Source organism: Diabrotica undecimpunctata, chromosome 1 (assembly GCF_040954645.1).
Source record: "Diabrotica undecimpunctata isolate CICGRU chromosome 1, icDiaUnde3, whole genome shotgun sequence".
In the NCBI taxonomy this organism is placed as follows: Eukaryota; Metazoa; Arthropoda; class Insecta; order Coleoptera; family Chrysomelidae; genus Diabrotica; species Diabrotica undecimpunctata.
In genome coordinates this window covers 190,000,802-190,020,240 of record NC_092803.1, presented here as the reverse complement: position 1 = coordinate 190,020,240, position 19,439 = coordinate 190,000,802, and the positions used below count along the sequence as shown (strand labels likewise).

General features: G+C 33.3%; 2 protein-coding genes across 3 annotated transcripts in view; both read right to left on the bottom strand.

Moving 5' to 3' along the window:
* Positions 1 to 625: 625 nt before the first annotated feature.
* LOC140432772 (SPRY domain-containing protein 7) overlaps positions 626 to 19,439 on the bottom strand; it is a 129,726-nt gene continuing 110,912 nt past the window's right edge. Inside the window, exon 5 of the mRNA XM_072520870.1 lies at positions 626 to 4,593. The gene's annotated coding sequence lies outside the window, so the exon portion shown is untranslated. The remainder of the gene's footprint in view (positions 4,594 to 19,439) is intronic.
* The window catches only part of Pak (serine/threonine-protein kinase PAK 3-like protein), a 29,962-nt gene continuing 11,148 nt past the window's right edge, over positions 626 to 19,439 (bottom strand). Inside the window, exons 3-10 of one of the 2 annotated variants that reach the window (XM_072520866.1) lie at positions 17,153 to 17,321; positions 15,735 to 15,913; positions 15,006 to 15,307; positions 13,618 to 13,795; positions 13,181 to 13,382; positions 10,197 to 10,312; positions 9,742 to 9,960; positions 626 to 7,893 (exon numbers count right to left, since the gene is read on the bottom strand). In XM_072520866.1, coding sequence (XP_072376967.1) covers positions 7,810 to 7,893; positions 9,742 to 9,960; positions 10,197 to 10,312; positions 13,181 to 13,382; positions 13,618 to 13,795; positions 15,006 to 15,307; positions 15,735 to 15,913; positions 17,153 to 17,321 — 1,449 coding nt within the window. In that variant the 3' untranslated portion in view covers positions 626 to 7,809. The remainder of the gene's footprint in view (positions 7,894 to 9,741; positions 9,961 to 10,196; positions 10,313 to 13,180; positions 13,383 to 13,617; positions 13,796 to 15,005; positions 15,308 to 15,734; positions 15,914 to 17,152; positions 17,322 to 19,439) is intronic. The other variant, XM_072520867.1, reaches the window with a different exon arrangement.

Below are 19,439 nucleotides of genomic sequence, written 5' to 3'. Positions count from 1 at the left end.
ATGTCTATAAATTTATAAAGTTAGCTAAAATTCAACTTGTTTTCATGTCAAATATTAAATTTTCTTTTTATCTTTATCAAGCAATAAATCCCATTAACCTTTTTTTAATAGAAATCAACATTTTATCGTTCCGGTTTTGATAAATTTTTTCATGATAGTACACCACTAGCAAACTAGAAATTTATAGACACTTTCATTGTAGTAAACACTTTGAAAAGCAAACACTTTTTGCGCTTTAATAAATAATAAAATACCATTTTAATAACCTAACATTTTCACATTTGGCTGAATACACTCCTGGCAACTGTCAAATTTGTCTAGAATTTGATATAATTCTACCCAACTGAAAGAAGGCCTTGGTAAGAATTGTCTTGAATTAAATATTTTCTGCGAATACTTATTTTCCTTTACAGCTCGTGTACTAAAATACCAGACAAATAGATTTCAAATCTCTTCTCGAAAACACACAACAAGATAGATTAACATCATATGAGAAGTTTGAATTGAAACATAAATATGGCATACCATAAAATTAATTACATCAGTAAATGAACTACATCACAATTGGTTTAAAACACAATAACAAGCGATCATATTCAAATTTTAGATTTTTTTGTTTGTACACGTTTCAAGGTCACATATAATCCAAACGGTTCGATGTATCGTTTTGAGTGTAGTAGGATATGATGGTTGACATAGGAAAACGTTAACATTACGATCACGTTCAGCTAGAATTATCATTTAGGATTAACGATATGAACGTATAGGGCCATAAATAAGTCCTTTATTCCTTGTTCTGAAGCTATTTTCTTGTGGCATTTTAAATTAGAATAAGCCACAATTGAAGGTTAAGATGCTAGTGCTTACGAAATGAGTAGCTAGAAAGATATTTTTATTGAAATGTACCGATGTTATACCAATAGTGCTGTAGCTCATCAACTTTCATTCTTCAAGTACAAAACTGTAACATAAAATATGTACAAAAGATAAAAAAAAAACTTAATAAATAGTCAGTCTATGCAACTACCGTATGTTCACATGATTTGAAGATTTCTAATCATTGGAGTTTACTTGAAAATTTTATTTATCTGTATTTTATATGGTTTATCTAATTTTATATATGCCGGCTGTATCAAGAATGCAACAAAATAACTTAGAGGTGCAACACGAAACTATAGAAAGAGTTTTGCTACTTAAGGCCATTGGTTGACTGCAAAAACAACACATCCAAAGAAAGAAGAAAAAGAATATGCGTGGCTAACTGTTGTTATTTTGGCCTAGGCCCTCAACTAAGAGAGAGAAATATGTCAAGAGCAAACTTTATAAAACAATAATACGCCCAGTGCTCACTTACAGATCAGAAACATGAGCAATGACGACCCGAGATGAAGAGTTACTACGAATATTTCAAAGAAAGGTATTGAGGGCCATATACGGTGGAGTTAACGAACCGGGTTTGTGGAGGAGATTTCGAACTCTATATACTTTTTGGCGATGCAGATATCGTAAAAACTATCAAAATAAACCACTTAAGATGGGTGAGCCACGTTATGCGGATGGATGAAAGTGATCCTTCTAAAATAGCCATGCTAAATAGGCCGGTCGGAAGAAGGGGGCGACCTAAACTCAGGTATCTGGGCGATGGGCAGGACGATTTAAGGGAGATTGGAGTAAGGGGATGGCAGACACTCTACAGGGAAGGATGGAAGAATCTTTTGAGAAAGGCCACGGTTCACGAAGGGCTGTATCGCCAACTGATGATGATAACTCATTTTAAGTTGTATTCTTTACAATTATTGTTTTCCACATCATGTTTTCAATTTTCTTCCAGCTTTACCTATATTTCCTCGATTTTTCATTAAACTACCGTCTGTCTTCCATTATATTTTTAATCTACCTCTTAATTTTTTATTTCATGATAAAACATACTATCCATTATCGCTATTCCACACACACCATCGACATTCTTGTCAGTTTTTGTGTGGTGTATTTGGTTGCATTATGTATCCTATTATATTTTTTTGAAAATGTTCCAATGTTCTGTTGTTCTGTCGTATGTTGTTAGGGCGGTATTTTCACCTTTTTTTTTTCAGGAATTCACAAAGAAATAACATCGCTAAGGTCGGCTTAGATATGATTACCCGGGTGTCAAATAAACGCAGAAAAAAGTAGAAGATGAGTAAGAAGATAATAAAAAAAGTTACATTCGCGATTGATTTAGAAATCTTCAAATACTTAAAACAACCGGTATAGACCAGTAATAATAAACTAAGGAGTGTCAAATATACCGTCTTGTAAAAATAATGTCTCAACTGTGACAAAATTTCTTAAATGCGACATAACTACTCGTACCTAAGAAATTCGTTAAAAAAATACTTAGTGGTCCTTGTCTAAAAAGCATTCATATAATCATTTAAAAATTTGTTATTCTAGGTTTTTCTTTAGAGGATTCGTAGACGTCTCAAGTCAGTTTTTATAACCTATAAAAGTTAGAAATTAACACAAGCTCACGTTAGTACGACGTCAACTGTCATTTTTTGAGGTTGAGTTGTCTTGATTTCAAATAAACCGGATTTTCTGCAATAAATACATGAAGTGATTAATTTTTTCTCTCATATCTTTACAGAGGAAAAAAGATTCTTGTTATTGTTCTCCTTTTATATACAAAAATATAAAAGAAACGTAATTACCTTTATAGTGTTTTAGCAATCGCCACTGAGGAATAAAATTGTAAAAATAGGCAGTTTCAGGTGTGGGCGCCTATATTGTCATTTACAGAATATATAAAATGGGTATTTAAAATATGTTTCGAATAGGTAATGGTATTATTTTGGTATCTACTTTACATGATTTTTTTTTCAAGTGGGCCAACATGATAAAAAAGCAATTACTATATATTGTATTTACACGAAATTTGGGTGAATGAGAGTTACACAGTAAGTATAATGTGGCAAAACACAAACGTTCAATCTTCATGACAACCTTTTTTTTAATGTTGTCTACAGGATTAAAGGTTCTTTCCAGTAAGGGACGACACCTAATAATAAAACATATTAGAAGTGATAACGGGTTTTTGGAAGGTGATTATTTAATATTTCAATTTAATAAACCAGGAGACTACTATAAAGATGTGAACAATGATGTTTTGAAGAATATATTCAGCAGATGATAGAACTGTTGCCAAAAGGTTCGGTTGCAGTAATGAATAACGCTAATTATCATTCCCGGCAAATTGAACGTCTGCCAAATACTTCGTGAAAGAAACAGGATACCATTAAGTGGCTAACAGACAAAAACATTAGTTTTCCAGATAAATGTGTAGAAGTTGAATTGCTACAAATTGTTAAAATAAATAAATCCCCAGTACTTTAAAACAAGAAGAAAAGACTTAAATTCACATTTTTAGCGACAGACTCTATTAAACATATTTTCTTTGAGCCGCATGTCCTGTAAATTTTGATTTATTACTCCGCATCGATTGCGAAAAGATTATAGATATTTTTTATCGTGAATAATTTTTAACGGTTGGATTTTTAATATAATATGGAGAATTTAACGAAATATACAGTATTATCATACATGAACTATTAGCGAATTCAGTTTGTTTCCAATCGAGACCTCAACTTCAACATGTAGGTATGACGTCACGACTAACGTGGCGTAATTAAAATAAAAACGAGTAGATATCAACGCCTCATTACTAACATGAAATTAGGCACAGTCTCCGTCAATATATAAATACAGCACAAGTTCAATCACTATCAGTTTTCTATAAGAATTGTTCATAGGTTTGTTCTTATAAAATATAGTTTATTCGTAAGACTACATCACATCAAATAATATTAATACATCACTGGAGCAACTGGTTCGTAAAATTCAACGTTTTAAATTTCACCAACTTTCAACACAAACTTTTAACAAAAATATAATATGAAAGACGAGTAAAAACCGTGGAGGAACTACAAGAAATTCATAAGATGCGAAATAAATTTTGATTTACATACAACAGTTATACTATAAGTATAGTACATTAGACATAAAAATTGGTTCTTAGAAAAACTGAATTTCATGAACTAATAATGTAGTTTAGAAGTTTAGAAAAATTATGTTAAAGTAAGTTAAACACGACGAATTTTACACCCCTTCATCCCTTGTCGATTATCTTATTATATCTCTGGTTATTGATTGAACTCACCCTGTTAAATGCTTGTATAATTTCATATACACTAAACGCAAAACAAAGTCGTTACACGTTATATTTCAATGACCAATTTCGACTGATAATAATGTACAGTTTAATTTCTTGGAAAGTGTCAATTGTTGTTGTCTGTCATCATTTTCTATGGTTTGAGATAAGAACTGTCTGAATATTGCAAGGCATATGTGACGAAACTCTACGACCAATCGTTTCAAATTCGGATCAAGAGCAAATAAATTTGAGGTTAGAATACTGACGGTGTCACACTCAGACATATAATACAAGATATACTGACTGCTGCAATACAGTGGCGTTCCCACAGTGCGATAGAGAAAACTGACGCAAAGCAGTCCATGCATCTCTGTCTAATGGGTCGGGTTTATCGACCACGTGACCTTCTCATTGGCCATTTAGATCACGTGATCGATAAACCTGACAAGTTAGAAAGAGATGCAGGGACTGCTTTACTTCAGTTTTCTCTGTCGCACTCGGGGAACGACGTTGTGTTGCAACGCTCAGTCTATTTGCATTATATGTCTACGGGTGCCACAAGAAGCTATGAGAAAATGTAGCAGATTTTTAGGTTACTTTATAATATTTTTTTAAATTAGAATCTTTCAATCTAAATACTTACGAAAATCCAGAAACACAAAACGAAGAAGACATAAATAATACCTTTTTAATACGGTCCAAAATTAGTTTGAAATACCAATTATTGATGACGTCACTGAACCTATGACGTGTAACGATATTTGTTTTACTACTATTTTATATTACATTGCCTATATTACTAGAATTGCAAAGAATCAAAATGTTGATTATAAAGATCCGATACTACTATTACTACCTATACATGTATAATACAATGGTCTAATATAAAATAGAAATGCATTTTCTAGTAACATGGGATAAAATCGATTCTCCAAAGGGATGCCAACAATACAGGCGAATATATATATATATATATACTAATTTCTTAATCACATGATATCTTTTACTATATAAATAAAATTTAATCAGCTGCCTACTTTATAAATTTCAAGATTAAAAATCAAACTTGCTTTTCTATGCTGGATATTTTTCTTTAAAAATGCCATAATTTAAATTAAATAATGATTTATATATCAATACTCTAGACTTTTATTTGGACTATATTTCACATTTCACAAACACTAAGATTTGGCATCCTCAGAGCCTCTGTTACAGATATATAAGATAAAAAAGTGGTACAGTAGGCGGTTCTGTAGACTAGCGTGAAGCTTCACACTATGGTCTCTGTATTTTTAAATTTTAAATAATTTTTAAAAACTGAATATAAATAGTAATTTTATTATTTATCTATTATTTTTTTTATTTTATGATTTTTTTACAATCATCGACTTACAAAGTTAATTTATTTATTTTAAAACATTTTTTGGACATTCGAAAGTAGATAAAACCGCTGTTAGTTAATATCCTTGTTATATATTTTAATAAAATTGAAAAAGTTTACATGTTGTATAACGGACTCTCCTTACCGAGTAAATGGACTCTTCCAACTAAACTTCCAACCATATTTCGTGTCGCTAATCTCGTAAAGATTGCCTTAGCATTTTACTATAGAGAAAAATTGGTAAAACGCCAGTATATAAGCTTCGCTCATATTCGAAATATTATAGGATCGTGCGAACACATACTTTTTGCAATTTTACTTGCTCAGTTGACAAAATCTTTATCAAAGTAATGACAACTTCTGACAGTCAGTGATATACAAAACTAAAGATGTGGTACACTTTTATTAGGTACTTTCTTTTTCTGAATTTTTGTTTTTGCTGAAGGAAGCCGGACTAAGGTTCTATCTGTTTCTTGTCTTTGAAGATAGATATTACTATCGAAAGGCGCAATAAGATTGTTATTTCGAGTAAAAAAAGAGACACGGACGATTGACATGAAGAGTAGAGGAAAGAGCTACGAAATAATGTCAAGAACTTTAGCAAGTACAGGGTGGATTTACTGTCTATGTCTCCACTATATAAAACACATTTACAGAAGGTGAAAAAAAAACAATTATATTGCAAAAAAAAAACAGTGGACTGCTGAAATCGTGAGAAGCTAAAGAATCTTGGTCCAGAATTTCGCAGACGATATTTTAATAGCGACTAGGGTTAAATTTCCCCGTACTGTTGCGGATCAGATGTGATATGCCCTTCATTACATGGAGAATTGATGTATAAAAAAAACCTATCTGTGAACCCATCTAAAAATATACTAGTAGCTTAACTAGAAAGAACCATGAGGTCAAGTATCTATAGGTGACCGTAGATTACAAACTCAATTGGAGCACTCATATTAACAACATGAGAACTGCAGACGAGTTGTAGGTAAAACCTGGGACTTAAATCAAAGGTAATGTGCAACCTTTCTCATCATATTACAAGGACAAGCGCTTCTAAATATGACAGGAGCCTTGAATAGTACAGGAACGGTACCTTTAGAACTATCACAGGTCTCCCCCTGTAATTATATATTTTGGCGGTAGCCTTTATGACCATCCTCAGACTTGAAGCAAACAATACTCGGAGGCCGAATTATGTATTGAATAGTTACACAAATACTGCTGAGAGTACCATTATTTATATCATCTAGAAAACAAAACGTCCCAAAAATTAAAGCGGACTTATATGGTTCACTAATGGGTCTAAAACTGCCCGTGGTACTGGATCAGAAGTCTTAGAGACAAAATCAATTGAGGCTGGACACCAGATATGGTTTCAAAATCTATTTCCAAAAAGTATAAAAAAATTATTATTTCCTCATTCTTTTCTTAACCTATAAACATATAAACATCGTTTATTTCAAATTATCGCTTGCATTCAAGTGTTCAACCACAAATTAAATCCGTTAATTTGCAATCTTACATTAATCTTAACTTCCTTTAATTGTACATACGGCATTCGAATTATACATTGGTCCTTCAAGCAGGATCCGGCTCGAAGGACCAACTCGAATGCCTTATGGCCGGACTTCTCGTTCGACAATGTCATATAATACGCAGTTGAATGACGTAACGTAAATTCAAAATTACTAAACATATTAACTAAGGTAAATATTCTGACGGACTACGTCAGAATTAAAAAAATATGTTGCTCACAAAGAAATATTTTAACAGTCAAACCGTTTTTTGCAACGATTGATTAGCTTAGAGTATATTGTCATTCAAAAACGTCATGTTCCTTTGTCTAATACCGCCATCTCTCTCATATAAAAAGATGCATGATACGTTGATATCAGCGACAAGAAATTATTTTCTTATTAATAATTATTTGCAATATAGAAAAATCGTGGATTTTCTAAACAATTCTTAGGATGCCAATCCATAGTGGAAGAAATGTATACATCACGACTCCCGAACAACCCGAAAAAAAATCTTTATCAGATGACTATAAAGATTTAAGTCAATTTATAATATTTAGCAATAAATTTAGGCGCCTTTAACTAAAAAACAGCCTATACTATTTGAATCCCTTAATTCAGAAAATCCGTAACAAAAACAAACGTTAAAATTTACTTCTTTTAAAATAATATTTTACAAGGCGACGCTGTTAGTGTGGCCGTTGACCGCGACATCGTCGCTAGTGTTGTTTGGCAGCATCCTTGGCTGCTAAAATTAGTGGCGTGAGACTAGCAAGTGGACGCGCTAACTTCAAAAAAGGATGCTGAAAAAATTAAGAAACAATTATAATGGAAAAATACAAGAAAAAACAGATATGTTATTATGTAATTCATAACGACGGAATTGAATCACTGCAAATGATTCGATTCCGTTTATTAACCCCCACCAATTTAAAATCATTGGCTTGAACTAATTCTGGATCTTCCTAGTCTTCTTCTCTTGGTTTCCATTCCAGGACTTGTTTTAGGATTACACTTCTGTTCATGCATTCCATGTCTTCATACTATACCAGATGTTTGTTTTGACACTCTTTTGTTTCTTTAGTTACAATTATTTCCCGCATTCTTTCGTTGGTTACTCTTCGTCTTCTGGATATCCCTGCCGATCTCCTCTACTAGTCAATTTCTATGACTGAACATATTTTTTTTTGCTTTTAAGTGGCCAAATCTGTCTACAGTAGACTAACTACAATACCGAGCTATCTTGAAAAATCCTAGAGTTCGTGGTGGCATTTAGATTTAAATCAAGCTACTTGGCAATTTCAGTGTTAGTACATAACATTTTTTATTGGGCATTTCCAATATAAAGGTCGAATAACGACCTGGGCATAAAATAATTTCTTGAAAAATAGTTACAAAAAAAATAAACTACATGCTGAGTGTTTTTACACATCACAAATTTGGATATTGTTTGTCCTCCAGAGGTCGGGACATCTAAAGCTTACCGCAAATAGCCTAAATCAACATCTTAACAGAGAGAAAGAAGAACCATATTGTAACGTGTCAAAATGATCTTTATTATGTTTTATTTTATTAATCTTTCTTAAAAAACACCCGGTACATGATTTTAATTTCTTTCTCATGAAAACATTTTTGTTGACCGAGCCAATAACATCCTCGTTATAGTCTTACCTCCCACAATAATCCTTACCTAAATATTCGGTGTTTATTCCTGTTTATAATTGTATTGTGAATCTCCTGTACAAAACAACCGTTAGGTTTATCAGTACTTACCGAAATAACTATAATTAATACTTTTTAACGTTACCACTGGACTGCTATAATACCCTTTAGAACTCCCACGTTGTTTTGACTGAAGTTGTCGGTTGGTTTTGTTTGCAAATGTTCCCAGATACTGTTCAGACCACAGAATTTAGGGGGGATTAAGTCCTTTAAATCTGAATGGTACAAACCTAAATCTGGTGAGTGAAGTAAAGTAAATTGGGATAATATTAGCTCGAGGCTTACTTGGAATCAACAGATAAAACGAATAAAAAAGAGAGCGGCGACTACGTTAATGGTAGCCAGACACATTCATGAAAAAATGTGGGGTTTAAAACCAGACATATTGGATTTATGATGTGCTAAAACCAACAATTACACATGAATCACTAGCATGGTGCAAATACTAGCTTAGTTTGAAGATTGAAAGAGACCCAATGGGACCAGCTACCTTTGCAGATTGCTATAAGTGAGGGGGGAGGGATATTACAGACTGCGAAAAAATTTGAGCAGCGTACTGGTTAGATCAGGACATAGTAACATCATAAATGAAACCATTTCTGACCATAAAGTACCCAGGTACGGGCCTAAAGAACCTTTACAAATGGCGATCTGACCACGAGATGGATGGGACAAAGGAAACACACTCAGAGTCATAACAGTCTTCCTTACTGGAGAAACGTCAGTCAAGGAACACCTGCATAGAATGGGACTGTTTCGTAGGGACTTAAGCTGAAAAAGAACTTAACTGATAACTTATCGCATGCGGCAAACACTTTTTGGAGTTGTGTAATAGTTTTACTTTTTGAAATCTTAAGAATCTCAATGACTTTGCATAAATAAAAGATATACAGAAAGACAATTTCCAGTCAACTATCATTGATACTTACCTTTAATAAATCCTTAGCAGACGATCTCTTGTCAACCTCTACCGCTAAACAATTGTCTAGAAAATCTTGAAATACAGGAGATAGTTTTTCTTTTTCCTTAATATCAGGTTTACCATTAGTAGCGATGAGGTAAAGTGCTCTAAGGGGATTTTCATTTAGATATGGAGGTTCTCCTTCTATCATTTCTATCGCCATTATACCCAATGACCACACGTCAACCTAAAAACAAAATTATCATTAAAAAAAAATAACAAAAACACAATTGTTGAACTTTTGACTCTCCTTTAGGAAACAACTGTAACTAGTCATATGGAGGAGCAGAGTGAAGATATGATCAGGAATAAATAACAAGACATGAAAATGATTACTAAAAGAGTTAATTGCTCTACACAGCCAAATGTTTATCATTTAACTCAGGGATAATAAAACCATTTAAAAATCTATATAAATGTTACCTTAGGTCCATATTGCTTCCTGGTGACAACTTCGGGTGCCATCCAGTAAGGGGTGCCCACCATTGTAGTCCTTTTTGACTGTTCTGGGCTAATTTGAGCACAAAAACCAAAATCCGCTGAAAATTAAAAACAATGTTTAAAAATAATCAATGTACAGAAAAAAAAAACGGGTGTGGCAGTCCAGTGGGACGCCGTTACAAATTTATTTGGGAGTCAATCTGCACAATCATTACATATGTAATTCTATAGGTAAGACATAGCAGAAAGAGAAACATAATTAATAACAACTTACTAACAATTGAATCAATATTTTGATGAAAATGTATATTTTTATTTTCATATATGTATGAAAGGAGTTGAATGTAAAAATTTTTTTACACATACTCTGCAGTAAAATTCATTGTTTATTTTGTTATTAATATAATAATACAATACAAATTAAAATGCAATATCCATAAGTATTTAAAAATGACAATAATGTAATAATATTAATAAAAAAATCCTCCCCGACTGGGAATCGAACCCCGGTCTCCCGCGTGACAAGCGGGGATACTGACTACTATACTACCGAGGACACGACACAAACATATTTTAAAATTGACAGTTCTGGATCATACAGTGATTTATTGAGATTATTATTTTGAAATACAAAAGACTAATAGAATTATGAACATTTAATAAATAATACAAAACATATCATATAAATAATAATATTAATAAATATTGTATTATATGTATAATATTATATGTATATATATATATATATATATATATATATATATATATATAATATTAAATTATATATACAAAAGGAACATTTTTATATTCGAGAGAGGAAGAGAGAGAAAATATATCTTCTGTCTCTCTCTTACTCATTATCTTACATATGTAATGATTTCACAGATTTACTCCCATACAAATTTCCAACGTGGAGCGCGCGTATAGAAGTATAACTTCAAAAATATAATATTTTAACAAATACTCAGAAATTGATCTGAGTGTATAGTTTGTTCAAAATGAATTGCTACTGAAGTATTTTTTCAGCTGTTTACAGAACCGTTTCTTATCAGCAACTTCTACGTCTGTGTATGAATTGAATAGACGCCCTTTTAGTGACTATTTTAATGGACCAAATACAAGGTAATCACACAGATAAGTCGGATCTGTAAGGAGGATGTTCAAAGACTTACCCCTTTATATGTTCAAACAGATTTTGAATTGTAGAAACTACATGGGAGAACACTTATCAAGTAAAGGAATGACACTACTTTAAGTTTTTTAGTGCGTTTATTCTTATGCTGTTAAGCACTCGATTCAAGGTATCCGATTATTGTTCAGTATTAATGAAGATCTCAACCTCTTAATTAAAGATAATGTCACTTATTAAGACTGATATTATTTTGACTTTGGTGGAGATTGATTGAAGTTTAGATTTTGGTTCATAGTGATATTTTTATTGACAACACACCAAACAAATATCTCAATGTTAACCTTATCACTAGGCTTACCCCAATCATCAATCAAAACCAAATAAAGAGTACCACCGGTTACTCTCTCTGAGGCAGTACACCAAGTGCAGGAGAGAGAATGATTAGCTACCATAGTTGAATGAAAAGATGTCACCACATTCTTACGAACGATAAAGGACAGAGGAGGAGGAGGAGCATCAAATGCTGTAAAACTACACATAAGATATGGCTACACAATTTAAGTGCGCATCCGAAGTCGCCTAGTCCGTTACAGCAATACAGGTAATCAGTACCTCGCATCTGAGTTACTACCAATTTTGTTTCCATCCTTAGCATAGCGATTCTTCTTCTTGATGTGCCCATCCGTTACGAATGTTAGCGATCATCATGATAATCTTTATCTTATCTACAGCAGCGCGGAAAAGCTGCACAGATGTTGTATTGAACCAGATTCTGAGGTTCTTTAACTAAGATGATCTTCTTCTTCCTGGACCTCGTTTTCCAAATATTTTTCCTTGCAGGATGGCTTGAAGGAGAGCATATATGGATTCATTTCGCATAATATGTCCGAAGAACTGTAACTTTCGAGATTTGATGGTGGTCAGTAACTCTCGGTTCTTATTCGTTCTTCTGAGGACCTCCTCATTTGTGACTCGGTCAGTCCACAGGATCTTAAGTATTCTCCGATACAGCCACATCTAAAATGCTTCCAGTTTTCTGCACATATCTTCGTTCAAGGTCCATGATTCAACACCAGAAGACGTAACATCGCAGCATTCTTACTTTTGTATCAAGAGAAAGGTTGTGACTCTTGAAGAAGGCCCCCATCCGATTGAAGGTGGATCTAGCTTTTCCGATACGTGCTCTCATCTCCTGGATGTTGGTCCATTCTTCATTTATTATGGTGCCGAGGTAGTTGTACTGCGTCACTCTTTCTACAGGGGTTTGGTTGACGTAGAGTTGACATGTTATCCTTTTCTTGCTAATTATCATAAGCTTTGTCTTTTTAACGTTTATATTAATTCCATATTGTTAACTGTAATACGTGATTTTGTTCATAAGAACTTGTAAGTCTTCTAAATTGTCCGCAAATACTATGGTGTCATCTGCATATTTGATGTTGTTTAGCCGGTAAACCATTTAGTAGAATACCTTTTTCAGTTTCGTGCAAAGCTTCGATAAATATTCTTTCGGAGTACAGATTGAAGATTAGAGGAGACAAAATACAGCCTCGCCTCACTCCACGCATGATTTTCACATAGTCACTGTGTTCACCTTCAACTCTGAGATTTGCTGTCTGATTCCAGTAAAGATTTCTAATTATTTTCAGATCTTGGTTGTTAATTCCTGCTTCTTTTAGTATTTGCATCATCTTGGCGTGCTTTACTCGATCAAACACTTTCTCGTAATCAACCAGATATGCGGATACGTCGCAGTTGACGTCCTAATTATCTTTAGGAACAATAGCATAGCGATACTCCGTTAAAAATTTTTTCATGCTTAATTTTTACTTACTTAATTTAACAGATCCGTCAAGACCTAACAAAATATTGTCAGACTTTATATCCCTGTGGATAACTTGGTTGGAATGGAGGAAATCTAAGGCCTGAAGAACTTCTCGACATACTGCGGCTATCTGCCCCTCATCCATACAAGTCTCTGTTACTACATCAGTCAGTGAACCGCCAGGTAGGTATTCCATAACCACCCAAAGTTCCTAAAATACAAACATTCTTTATTCGAAGTTTATGAACATTTTGTTCTATTCATATAAGTAAGGAAGCCATAATGCAACCGCTGCTAGGAAATTTTTCCTTTACAGAATTTATAACACATCATTTCTGGTCATTAATTGTTATCATAAACCAAGTAATAGTTTTAATATTTAATTACTTATACTTAGTATGTTAAAATTTCGACACAGTACAATATTTATAAAACATAAATCTTACCTCATTTACTAAATAACTGTCTAGATAATTAACAACATTCCCATGCTTATTTTCTCGCATGACTAGAATTTCGTTTATAATTAATTCTTTTTTAGGCTGCTGTGATAGGTTCATTTGTTTAATAGCTACTTCCATTCCAGTCGCAGTCTCTATTGCCGTATAAACCGTACCAGAGGCTCTAAAAATTATTAAATAATGTTTAGCATTAGTAATAGAGTAATAATAAAAAAAATTGTTACATAATCTGTGCATTGGATATTTACGCAAGTATAAGACTATTCACGAATTATTTTTTATTTTACATTTTTTTTCTACTGTTCTCAATTTCTTCAGACAAGAAGTTCTGCAACAACCTGGATCCCTTTTACCATAACTCAGTTGCATAATAAGCCAAAGCACTTGGTATTTTGTATTAAATAGTATATGTCAGAAGTATCATGTTATTTTTTTGAAGGGATGAAAATGATTTGTTTGTTTGTTCAGTTGATTTGGTACTGCTGTGTTTGGGACTCTATTATCCACATTTTACGTGCTTCTAGTTTTTTGCACATGGGAACTGTAAATGTACACTTGCATTCCATAAATAATAATGGGGTGGGAATGATAATAAATAAATTGAAAACATAATGGCTATCAGATTGAGGTTCGTTGAATGTTATGTACGCAACTGCTATATTGGGAAAAGCTTGGACTCTGAAAGACGAATCCGTAAAAAAAAGTGGAGGCATTCGAAATGTGGCTATATTTTCGTATTCTTAAAATTTCTTGGCTGAGGAACATCAGCGATTGGACTAACCTCAGTGTTGAACAGATATTTCATGTTGCAAAAGATAGGAAAGCATTTAAAGAAGTGATTGCCAACCTTCGCTAGAAGATGGCAAATAAGAAGAATGAAACATAATCTGAGACTACAAGTACTTAAGGGTTGATTGATATTACAGCTACACATAGTCCTCGTTTTTATAAACGCCACTCGAGCTTGTTCTACTCAATCAGAACACCTTCAGAACACTTCAGAACACCTAACACATTCCTTTGCTTGCTTACTCCTGATCTTCTTGACATTCAATTTGAGTTACATCCCTCTCCTCCTGCAGGAAAAGTTCAACAGTTCCTGAAAATGTGTTCGCTAGAAGTACAATATCATCTGCTTATCTGATATTACCCACAACCGTACCGTTAAGAGTAAATCCGGCTGTAGATTGTTTCATACAACGCTTGTTGAAAGATTTCTTCAAAGTAAATGTTAAACAAGACAGGTGGCAGCATGCGCAGAATTCTCTCTGTCTACTGTTACTTTTATAAATATATAAAAAATATACTATATCAAGTAAATAATTTACAAAAAAATGTTCATAAATAACGTAAATATAAAATAAAAAACTTACCCCTGGCCAATTTTGTCCAATTTAGTATACTTTCTATTAGGATCCCCAACCGATACGATACTTCTTAACTTTTCCAAAATTTCTTCGTCCGACATTTTCTTCTTCCTCTTCTCCGAGGCAGCTCTCGACATCTCCGAACCAGCTTGGTTTTTATTTTTATCGAATACTGGTGGTACGGGCGTATTGTTAGCGTTAGAATTTGCCGCGGCGTGTACGGGGGCGAGGTGCGAGGGGCTGAGACCGTGGGGAGGTGTGCCATTCCCGGCGTTGTTTGGCTGAATTTCTTCAACGGGTTTCGTATACTATAATATAAAATTTATGTTAATTTTTAGTTAAATAAATCTGAAACAAATAGGTAGGGTGTAGCCAGGAGCATTTTTTACAAATTAAGTACTGTTAGGATACTATACTTCAAAAAGCGCCGATAAAGGAATAAACTACATGATTTTTTTGATAAATTGTACAAATATTAATTTCAACATTTCACCATTATTTCAACTTTGATAAAAAAAAGGCAGATATCGAGCACAGTGCTCGATATCTGCCTTTATTTTATCAAAGTTCATTTATTCAAGCATTCAACTTTATATCAATATATTATTATTTGACTACAATTTAGGAAAATACTGCTTTGTTTGTGGAAGAAACTAGTATTTTAGCAATATTGTAATAAAATTTTATATTTTTTACGTAACTGTAGTTTCATTTTGTATAAAAATGTATACTTACAATACTTTTAGTGCGTTCAGGTCGACTGGCGATGGGAGGAGGTGGAGCTTCATCTTCGATTTCTGAACTAGCAACATGTACAGGACTGTGATAAGACTGGTGACCTATGTCTCCTTCCGTAGGGGTAGTACTACTCGGACTTGAGCTTGATACTCTACTTAAAGTTGAACCTACAAACACTAACAATTTGTTTAACTGTAATTTCAAACCAAGACCAAATATTTATTAGAAAATAATAAAAAAAGTAATATGCGACATGCGAAATTCCTAATAACACATCTGTAAGAAAAATCACTACGAATTTTCTGAAGAAGGATATTCACTTGGAACGTTAAGACTATGGCTCAACCTGGAAAAATCCAATGCACAATAAACGAAATCGAACGCACGAAAATAGCGATAGCCAATAATTAGCACAAGCGAAATGAGGTTTTAAGCTATGGTGACATACAATACAGAGTATATTATTCAGGGTCTGAAATTAGTAAATATGAAAATGGGGGTCGGAATAATCACACAAAAAAGTATATCCAAACATATAAGTCTTATACCTGTGAACGATAGAATCCCCTTGTTAAAAATATTGCAGAATTCTACAAAGAAATTAGCAACCTTACACGAGATATAACTAGACAAGAACTCCTTATAGTAATGGAAAATTTCAATGCAAAAATATGCATTGCAAAGGGAGGACAAATTGGGTCTCATGGATTGGGAGAAAGAAATCAACGAGGAGAATAACATTAATGTGATAACGCTATTGAATTAATTTGGTATTATGTTGGTATAGTCGACACGTACTTTGGTCAAAATGCGCAAAAATGTATTTATTTGTAGTTAAGTAAATCATTACACAAATAATAAACAAAAATGAAACGAGACATTGTATATTTAGATTTTCACTAGCTCCATATTTTATTTTTTGTATTCCAAACCTAATTAATATGGACTCAACTAAAACGAAATGTAAGAAGATATGTAGCTTCGAAATTCTCGTCTGCTGTTCTCCAGTTAATTAGACAACTAGTAACAAAAATTCAGCGAAAACCTAAATATAATTGTAAATGTAGAAATCACACGAGTTAAAACAGTGATAATAGTAATGCGATTTAAAATCTACTGCTTAATATTAAATTTTATTTAATTTTCAAAGTCGATATAATATCTACGCCACTGTTCAGAGTAATAATTCAACTTTTGCTTCTAACATTTTTGCCATTTTTTCAGTTATTATCGCGTTGAGGTAGATTTGTTGATGAGCGTAATTCCGCACCGACTATATCATTTATTTATAACACCACTGAATCTCTGACGTGTAACGATAATTGTTTTGGCATTTTTTTATACTGGGCAATAATTTTTAGTATTGAAGTGAACAAAAACAATAAAAAAGAATAGATTTAATGGTATATATTTACCTCCAGAATGTGTGGTGGCAGTTTTGGTCATATACTTGGTATTTGGAGGTTCTTTGGAACTGTTATCATACCAATTTAGAACGTCTAAAACAGCTTGAGGGTTGTTTTTCTGCTCCTGTTTACTGATGTTTGAATTCATCAGCAAACGCGACCATGCTTCCGGCATTCCCTGGAAAGAAACACAATAATTATAATATTAATTATAAAATATACATTTTATTTGTCATTAAAAATTCAGATATCGTCTATTTTAGGGAATTCTTTTTTTAAATCTCAACTAAATCTTAAAATTTAAAATAAAATTCCAAATTGACTTCTAAATGTTTTACTAACAAATTATAAGTATCAGAAAGAATGACTGTTAAAGCATAGATTATTTAAATGATATGCTAGCTCACAGAAATATGAAAAATAATGAATTACGAAGAAAAATTGAAAATTTATTTGACCAAAACATACATTTTTACTCACTTGGCTCGCATGCATTGTTATTTAATACTTTGAAAAATGTGAAATGCAATGGAATAAAACATTTCACGTGAATTCTTAAAAGCTTTATGCTAATACAGAAATAACTATGAAAACAGAGTCGGGAATATCCGGTAAAATTGTAAAAAACAGGGGATCAACTCCCTAAACATTTTTAAATACATTATTATTTACAGGTGACCAGTTTATCGAGATAAGAGGCTGCAAAATATCCTATAGCGGATATACCACCTGGCATAAGTTTAGCAGTGGTTTTCTAATCAATAAAAAAGCAAAGCAGTTACAATCATTAACTTTAAACCCATAAACTGAATATGTTGTTTACGTCTTAAAGGAAAATTTTTAATTTTAGCTTACTTCGTGTACACGCATCTAACGAAGAAAAGGAAGACGACGAAAGGGATAAATTCTACGACGACTTAGTTAAAGAAAATGATCTATGTCCAAGCCGTGAAAGTAATTGCTGGAGACAATGGAAAAATTGGCTAAGAGCAATGTTTTCAACCAACTATAGTACGTGAGGGCTTACTTGAAGAGTCAAACGATAACTGGTTGAGACTAATAAACGTTGCAAGCACCGCAAACATGATTTGAGTAGAAGGAACGAGATTTCCTCATACAATGATACATAAAACAACATGAAAATCCTTTGACAACGAAACCATTGAGGAGGTTGCCCAGGCCATTAAAAAGCTTAAGAATAATACAAACAAGAACTGATCAAATTTTGCAGTGAGCACTACAAGAATAGTAGTATAGTATAGTAGTAGAATAAATATTCATATAAAGCGAGGTGTGAGACAGGGCGACACTCTCTCACCTGAATTATTTATAACGGTCCTCGAATACGCCTTTAAAATGCTAAAGTGGGAAAATAGACCAATAAAAATAGATGGGGAAATGCTCAATAATCTGCGTTTTGCCGACGATATAGTACTTATTACCGAAGATCTACGTGAAGCACAACAAATGCTACAAGAACTAGAAAACGTATCTTCAATAATAGGTCTAAAAATGAACATCAGTAAGACCAAATTTATGACAAATTTGATTCCCAGCGAACACCTAACCATCCAAAATGAAGTGGTAACATTGACAGAAAAGTACATATATCTCGGTCATGAAATCAGAATAAGCAAGGATAACCAGACCTGTGAATTTCAACGACGAACACTTGATTGGGCGGCGTATGGTTCACTAAGAGACATCTTTAAGAGCAACATCCTGATAGCTGTGAAACGGAAGACATTTGACCAATGCGTTCCTCCTATGACATACGGAGCAGAAACTGTCACTCTCACAAAAACAACAGCACTAAAAATGCGAGTGGCACAAAGACGCATGGAAAGATCGATTCTCGGCTAAGGTAAAGGATGGACTCAGACAAGGAGATACCCTGGCTTGCCTCCTATTTAATATTGCCTTCGAAAAGTCCGAGACTCACGAATTAAAGACGGCGGTACTATTTACAATAAATCGATACAAATCTTAGAATACGCTGATGACACTGACATAACAGGGCGTAGCAAGCGAGATGTTGAGCAATATTTCCTAGCATTGGAAACGTCGGTTGGCGAAACATGTCGGTTTAGTCATCAACAAAGACAAAACCAAGTAAATGTTGGGTACTAACGATTCTATAGCAAAAGAAAAACAGAAAACAGTCTTTGGAAAACAAAAGATATAACTTGGTCGCTAGACTCTAAGAAGGTGGTCGCTAGAAACCGAACAGAATGACGACGAATCTTGGAGCATGATCACAAAGGATTGTCGAGTCAAAGATGATGATGATAATGAC